The sequence below is a fragment of the Stegostoma tigrinum genome, chromosome 20 (genome assembly GCF_030684315.1).
Source record: "Stegostoma tigrinum isolate sSteTig4 chromosome 20, sSteTig4.hap1, whole genome shotgun sequence".
Classification (NCBI taxonomy): Eukaryota; Metazoa; Chordata; class Chondrichthyes; order Orectolobiformes; family Stegostomatidae; genus Stegostoma; species Stegostoma tigrinum.
Genome location: NC_081373.1, coordinates 35,233,541 through 35,242,325, shown reverse-complemented (window position 1 = coordinate 35,242,325; position 8,785 = coordinate 35,233,541). Strand labels below are relative to the sequence as shown.

At 36.9% G+C, this 8,785-nt stretch overlaps 1 protein-coding gene across 6 annotated transcripts in view; it reads right to left on the bottom strand.

The window, feature by feature from the left end:
• Positions 1–2,155: 2,155 nt before the first annotated feature.
• The window catches only part of mgmt (O-6-methylguanine-DNA methyltransferase), a 370,995-nt gene continuing 364,365 nt past the window's right edge, over positions 2,156–8,785 (bottom strand). For all 6 annotated transcript variants that reach the window (XM_048551591.2, XM_059653096.1, XM_059653097.1 and 3 more), the window contains one exon: positions 2,156–3,205. In XM_048551591.2, the coding sequence (XP_048407548.1) occupies positions 3,035–3,205 (171 nt within the window). In that variant the 3' untranslated portion in view covers positions 2,156–3,034. The remainder of the gene's footprint in view (positions 3,206–8,785) is intronic.

Sequence of the window (8,785 nt, the reverse complement as noted above, 5' to 3'; positions counted from 1 at the left end):
ATAACTATGCCAAAACAAATATTATTTTTGAATCTTTCATTATCTTTCCTTCTCAAAATGGTCTAAAACAGCATGTGTTGGTATTAGATGATGCAGAAACAGCTGTCGTGCCTGACTGCACAGTGTCTCAATGTCAGCAGTTCAAAGAACTGGAAAACTGAAGGGGAGGAAATCTGATAGGTCACTGGAACCCAATTCCAAGGCTGAAGGACGTTTCTTTCTTTCAACAATTGGGCTAACAACATCACCATTAGCTCTTCCACCACTTTGCAGCTTCACACGAGAGTTAAGTATTTCATTCTGGAAGACCATGCCAAATAATATCTAGTATTAAACACAAAAAAAAATCACAAGGTTGAATCAGCAATAATGGTTGAAGAGGGCAGGCTGGAAGTACATCTAAGTGGCAGTACATATTCGCCTCACTTTTTAAATAAAACCCCTCGAGGTTCTAGTGTCATAGCCCCCTTCATTAATGCTCACTCCAGTCTGCAGCCTGGGCATCATTAGCAATATCAGAAATCAGAAGGTAAAGAAGGGCCATTCTTCATCTTACTGCCTGACTGCAGCCAGTTGCTCACATTCTGTATAAGCACAAAACAAAAGCGATTGTGTACAAAGAAATGAGCTTGTAATGCAGTTTGTTTGAAAATATGCAACATAAATCAGTGTGTAAATTTCTGCTAAGCTACTCTGTGCTCCAGTTGTAGGTTAAAATTGAAATAATTGAGAATAAAGCTGTTCTTGTGAGTGTTTTCTGATTTGTCGTGTAATTCCTCTAAACTCTACTGCCCTCTATTGGAAAAATGATGCTCACAGAGCCATTATTAACGTGTGATCCACAATTCGAATGAACTGGAGAACACACACTGGCAAGACAGGAAAGCAAATTACATTTTTCAGAGTCAGATTTTATCTTTTATTTATAGAAACTATTTTAATGAATTATCTTACATTTAAGATCATCTGTTTTAATAATAAATGAATCACACTAAAAACTGAAATATCAATACCACATAAACCACATCACAAATAAGAAAATTGAAGATATCTATTCTGTTTGTAAAAGTTGTAAAAAAGGAAATAAAAAAAACTTATAGCGCAGTAAAATACTAGGCACAAACACACCAGCCTTGATTATGTTTTTAATATCCTTAATATACTATGGAGAACATTTCTACGCAGTAAATATATTTTGATGTTTTGTATCAATTTATTCAGGGTTACTTTTGTTTTAGTGCTTTGAGTGATAATGGTGTGTGAGAAAGCAAATTTAGATTATGTATTGCAATTAGTTCTATTGTTTAGCTGGTCACTTTCTCATGTTCTGTATATTTATATAATTCAGTCCTCTTTAAGCTAACAGCTTGGTCATTAAGCCATCACACCATTAAGACAGAATAACATGAAAAAGTGAGAAGTCATGTTCTTAAAAGAAGATAGGATGTATCTTCCATCCCACGAAGGTGTTCTCACATGTGGTATTATAGCATAGGTATCTTGTTCTGATATGATTTAAAGGCTATCATGTTTGATCAGTGTAACAGCCGGAAATCCTGTTGTGTCAATGGTGTGGCAGTCCCAATGTAGTATGTAATTTATCTGTCCCCCTTATATCTTCACTGCCACTTTAAAGTTCTTAAGGAAGAGGTACCTATTTGCAATCAATTGGGACAGGTCGTGACCTTTAATTGATTATTTTGTGAAGAATCGCATTTGACACAGTTTATGATAATGCAATGCAACAGTTTTTCCAAATTACATTGTTCAGTGCACTTTCTTTTCAAATCTTCCTTTTTTATGTATTCAGAATAAACTAATTATCCCATCTTTGCATGTGCTCATGTTGACTAACAACGAGAACAAATGGGAGCATGAAAGGGCAGGAAAATGTATCTTCCCCCGGGCAGGATAACTGTCGTTGCTCAAACAACGTCTTCAGTGGGAAAAGAAAGTACCAGTGAGAGTTCCCTCTATGCAACCTAATCACCTAGCCAATAAAATAATTTCCATGGGAAAATAACCTATAGGAAAAATGTAAACTACACACAAATTATTTACTTGATTCTATTTATGAAATAGTATTGGAAACAAAAGCCTTGCTAACCAAAATATAGAATAAGTTTGTATTTAGCCGAGCCTCATAACATGTGAAGACATTAAAAAAAATAATTGAAATATTTTTATTCTTGCTGATTAAATACATACAATTTTGCTTTTCTTAAGCTTTAACAACTTGTTTCTGCAACAAATCTCTACAATCAGATTACATGTAATCAACTACTGAAGAGAAACATTCACATATTTAACAGTCTTAACAACTGCAAGAAGAAACACAAAATTAAAGTCATACCTTTTCCATGAGACCTAAAAAAATGCATCAAATGGTAACAAAAATGGAATGGTAAAGCTGTGACAATTTGTATTTTAATTGACAGCATGCAAAAAATGGTTTTCCTTTCAATATTTTTGAGACCAGTTTGCAAAAGGTGTTTATGGGAAAGATTTATTTCAGTGTGTAAAACATGAAAGAGGGCAGCACAATCATCGTCTCAAGGTACAGTTTTCCATACAGAGCAAATACAAAGCTGTGCAGCAATAAAGAAATTGGAGCTGATGCTTCAGGATTTCATTTTGCTCCCAGAAACACAGAGGCTCCAGACTGTCAGCTGTCCCCTCTGTGAGCCAGATGCTTCCTTAGAGGGGCAGTTGCACCTAACATTTGCCATGCCCCTCCCACTCCCTTATCCTTGCTTTAATGGGCATTAAAAGTAGAACAAAAAAGCCTGTAGATGAGAACAACATACACAACATGCACAGATCTCTGCACTCATTCTTCTGTAAAATGTAAAAACAAGAAAGGCCAGAGTCCCTCAGGATGGATCCAGGCTTTTTAATGTAGTAGTGGTGCCACCATGCATCTGACTCTCAAGTTTCTTTTATCTTTTTAAGTCACTCAAATATTTACAAATTCCCTAAATAATAGTGGATGTGTTAAGAGCTTGTTTTATTCTGAACATTGTTGGCGTACATTCTAGCTGTGTGGCAGGATTGGACAAAGTCCCTGAGATGTTTTTCGGCTCGCTTTCAGAAGCTTCTCATGTGTCAGTAGCCATTGTTTGAGGTGATTTCCTTTTCCTCCCATATAATTACCAATCTGTCCATTGCTGCAGATCACTCTGTGACAGGGCACAATAATTGGCACCTGCGATTAACGTTAGAAAAAAATTATTATACATCTGTTAAATCTTACTTATTAAAGAAAAATCACCTCAGAGCTATAATAACCACTTCACAGAATTTTGCACAGCTGAAATAGAAATAAAGTCTATATGGGGAATAAGGGAATTTAGGCTCTGAATTATAAAGCTGTAGTGTGGTCAGATGACATCATAAGCTGTGACAGGAAGAGCAGAATAGAACAGCCACAAATTAGTGTTGAGTTTGCTCCCTTATGTAAGTTTGTTTTAAATTTCATGCTTTGTTCATGAACATTTTGGTTTTATTATTGTTCGAGATGTGTCTTTACTGGTAGCATCTGACTTTGCAGTGACTGCTTGAAGAATGATGATACTTGGCATGGAAAGTATATTAATCTACAGTTGATTGCCAATATTTGCCAAAACATGCAAGTACTATATTTAGCTATTCACCAGAGGACCAACAACTGTAGTCCATAAATATTAGAAAAATCATGTAATTATATCATTAGCAAATTAGTTACTGCATTTATTCATTCATCTGACACTTAACTTTGCCATGAATTTCTTTAAACTGTAGTAGTGTATTAGGAGAGTCTGATCATTGTCACCTGATGAAAGGTTTGTAAGATGCACCCATTTTCATGCGAAGGAAACTTAGAATCAAGCTTTATCTGAACAGTGTAATGTAGAAAGTAACACATTCAAGTTTTTTTTTATTTCCCAATTCATCCATATCACAATTATGCTTCAGATTACATTCTAAGCAATCAGACAGATGTGGTAATAATGACTAAACTTGGAGTGAAGTTAAACTTTAATTTCTAACATTTATATTCTGGAAAATGTTGGAATGCAACTTTATCCAGCTATGATCCTCCACATTTTTTTCATCATTTGGCAGATTTGATTGGATAATATTTGGATTTTAAAAATATTTAATCCATTGACAAATAGGCAATTCAATAGTGTCTTAATAGGACTTCAAATTATTTATTGCCATGTCTCTTGTTAAGATAATATTTACATTAATTTAATCCATTGAACACTGTTTATTAACTTCGATGCTTAAATGCAAACCATACCACATGCACTGGCAAGAAATGTGAAAAAGAGAGCTGTTTTGGAGATATTGTGATAAGCTACACAATGTGATTAAGTAATGTGATTAAGTAGCGTTTCAGTGATGTCAAATAATTTTGTAAAGCACCAATCACACTGATCACAATGTTATTTTAAAGGTATTGGAGGCATATGCATAAACATTGTTGAAATTATTTTGACAAACAAAATGACTAATGAATTCACAATTAAACAGTTACTGCAAATAAATATTTTAGCAAACAGATAAATATAAGACAACAAATGGGTAACACAGTTTTTCTCTTTCAGTGTGTTTTATTTCACACCTAACACAGAACTGGTGTTTCAATACTCTCAAAGCATCTTCAATCACCCTCCCCCACCATCAGCAGCTCCTTGGTGTGCTGCCATTTTATGTTCTATATAGAGCTCCAGCATATATCTCCGATATTCTACAAATTGAATTTCTAGACTGAAGGCGTGAGACTGAATGAAAGAGTTGTGATATTGGTACCTACATTGCAGGTGTGATATTAGTATCTGAAATATGACCAACATGTGAATATTTCACCTTTGACAAAAGGACATTTATGGTAACATTAACATCCAAAGATATTGAGTATTTTGCATGGCAAACATATTTCTGCATTCGGATCAGTGTCAGAAAACTAACTCATTGTATTTGGGCTAGTTTTAAGAGCCTAATGATAGGAAGTTCATTATCGTTTGCCTCTGCTTTTTAATCTATTTGATCTCTTTTTTACTTGGATCATACCACAGAGACTGGCTGAAATGCAGGTTAAAAGGGTTGAACAAAATGACAGATGTTCATTCACACCTAGTGCATTTTGCAGTATGTGCAGTACTTTTTAAATTGAGGATTTTCAGCCAGCTTTGGAAAGGTGATGAAGGTAAAGCAGAAGCAAACCGGGTATGCTGGAATGTTAATTAGCTGTAGGAATATTGAAATAGAAAAGGCAGCTCACTACCACCTTCTGAAGGGCAACTAGGGATGGGCAAGAAATGCTGGCCAGTTAGCAACTCCTACATCCCACAGATGAATTAAAAAAAGTGAATAAATTGGTCAGGATTCAGATATATAGCATGTACGCCCATTGTGATTCAGATTCTGAACTGATTTCAAGTTCTCCTAGGGGTCTGAGGTTACTCAATCAGTATCTTACCTTCTTATGGTAACAACACCTCAAAAGTACTTCATTGGCTATAAAGTACTTTGAGCTGTCATAAAAGATTTTATGCCAATGTTGGTCTCATTGATGAGTTGTGGACATTTTAGCAAATTTTAGGCTATTATTTTTCCAGATGGACATTGAATTTATCACAAATAGATTGTGAAGTCAACAACTGATAACATCCATTTAAGATACGATAGCTACTCTGACGTTTTGTTCAATTTATCTTCTGGGGACAGTGACAAACTTTACATAATTTTTCAACAAAAGATGAAATGAGTTGGGTTGGATTTGTGATAGTTGGTTTATTTGGTTTTTGAAAGAAATGGATTTGGTAGGCTAAGTTTTTTTTGTCCTCTTACAATGCAAAATTATGATTTTACCACACTTGCTTTTAGATTACCCAAACCATGGTAAGGCTAAGACAGGAAAGAGATTACATTTGCAAATGAGATGAAGTACATATAATTGGAGTTCCGAGGAAGGGTCACTGGACCCAAAATGTTAACTCTGATTTCTCTCCACAGCTGGTGCCAGACCTGCTGAACTTGTCCAGTGATTTCTGTTTTTGTTACATCTGACTGGAAATTGATCGCAGCGAAACTCAGAATTTGAAAAGAAATTCCAGTCCCCAAATATGTTAGCTGTGACCTCTGAATTCACGACAATCTTTTTATGGTGAAAGAACTACAAGCAACATTCCCATTTTCAGTCCTTAAAGAATAGTGGAATGCATTTAACACATGGAAGCCTCCACATATAGTGAGGAAAAGAAAATCATCGCCTCTGTTTCAAAACATTGTGATTTACAATTCCAATGCAAGAATAAAACATGATGATTTGGTAACTTCTATTGATTTCATGTACTTTTCATCACTTTATGAGTTGTGTAACAAAAATACATATAAGCAACATTTTTAAACCTCTGAAACTGATACTTGGAAAATTCAGTACATCCTTGACATGAAATTTTCAATTTATTTCAGGGACAGTACAACACCTGAAGTTAGAAATGCAACACATCTGTGGTATTTCCGCACTGTATACACAGCAGGAATATTGCCCAAGCAGCAGCCAACCATATTAAACAATTCTCAAACATGGTCAACTAGAAAATTAAAAGCGCTAAAAACAAGATCACTTAGCAAAATTATACAGTAAGCATAGGCATAGTCATGCAAAAGGGGAGAAGACACAAGTTGAAATTTTAAGGAATTATTTTTAAAATGTGATAAGTAATCATAATTGAGTCATGTTACAAACAAAGTGATTTTCGGGCCAGATCTGTTGTTCAGCAGTATTGATTAATTAGGTTAAAAACCAAAATAACTGCGAATGTAAATTGGAAACAAGAAAAAGAATTGCTGGATAGCTGAGCAACGAGTTCTGAGGAAGGGTCACTCAACCTGAAACATTAACTCTGGTTTCTCTCCCTAGTTGCTGCCTCTCCTGCTGAGCTTTTCCAGCAATTTCTGTTTTTTTGTTATTAATTAGATCCCTGTTTAAAAACCCAGATACCCCTGACAGGACAAGATGCTAGTTTTTAAATTGGTTTTCAACAGCAATATGAGAGCTGCAAGGGAAAAGTTCATGCCACATTTACTCATTTCACCGATTGCTGGCTTAGGTGAGAGGGGGGTTGGGGGTTAACTGTGCAGCCTACAGCAATGAATGACAGCCTGCAGTTAGTTTCGGAGGAGTAATGATGTTGAACAATAAACAAAATGTTAGCATTCAGGATTAAAGTCTTTTAGGGAAGGAGATCTGCCTCCCTTACACTTGGTTTGCCCTACTCCAGAGCTACAGTAATGTAGTTGATTCTTAACAACCCTCTGTAATGGCCCGGCAACTCATTCTGTTGTATCGAACCACTGCAAAATCTAACAGGAGTAAAATAAGGCAGACCATCTAAGAGTAGCAACCTCAGCACTGGTAATGCTTGCCCTGCAAAGTCGTCCACACTAAGATCTGGGGACATGTGCTAATGTTAAGTCACCTGATCTACAGACTATTTAGTCAACAGCCTGACACAGTCATAGTCATTGAATCATGTCTTACAGTGTCCAGATAACACGGTTACCATCCCTGGGTATGATCTGTACCATGGGCAGAACAGACTCACCAGAGGTGGCAACACAGTATTAACCAGTCAGAAGGGAGTTGCACTGGGAGTTTTAAACATTGACTCCGAGTCCTGTGTTGTCTCATGGCATCAGAACAAACATAGGCAAACAAACCTCCTGCTGATTTCCTTGTACTGCCTCAAATCCCATCCTCAGCTGATGAATCAGTAATCCTTCACGTTGAATACCAATTGGAAGAAATACAGAGAGTGGCGAGGCCACAAGGTGTACTCTGGGTGGAGAACTTAAATCTCTGTCACCAAGAGCGACTACATACCATTACTGCTGACTGAGTTGGCCATGTCCTGAAGGATATGGCTATGAGAAGGTGTCTGCAGCAGGTCGAGCGAGCCAAGAAGAGTGAAATGCTTACCTGATCCCCTTCCTCCCCAATCTGCTTGTCACAGAGGTATCTGTCTGTGATATATTGGTAAGAATGATCACCACATAAATCTTGCGGGCACAAACTCCTGCTTTCACATCGAGGATACCCTCCATCATGTTGTATGGCACAACTCCCATGCAAAATGGGGTAGAATTTGAATAAATCTAGCAACTGAGTATTCATGATAATCTGTGCACCATCAGGTAAAGCAGAATTAATTTAAAATTAAATTTCGATACAATCTGAAATCTTACGGGCCAGCATATTCCTGTTCTACCATTACCATCAAGCCAGTGATTAACTGTGGTTGAATGAATAGTGCAGGAGGACATATCAGGAATAGTAGCACGTATACCCAACAGTATGTTGCCAACTGGGTGAAACCACAACACAGGGCTACTTGCATGCCAAACTGTGGAAGCAGCAAGCATACAAAAGGCAGGGCTAAGTGATTTTTTGTATTCATTTGTAGAATGTGAGCATCACTGGCCGGCCAGCATTTGTAGCACATCCCCAGGTGCCCTTGAGAAGGTGGTGGTGAGATATCTTCATGAACCACTGCAGCCCCCCTACTGTAGGTAGACCCACAATGCTGTGGGGAAGGGAATTTCAGGATTGTGACCCAGCAACAATGAAGGAATGGCAATATATTTCCAAATTGGGATGCGAAGTGGCTTGAAAGTGAAGTTGCAGGTGATGGTGTTCCCATCGGGTTAAAATACAGATTTAAGCAGCCTATCTTGTCCTTTTTTTTAAATGAAGAGAGGTTAAGGCTGAGGTGCTGAGTGGTCTGCTTCAATC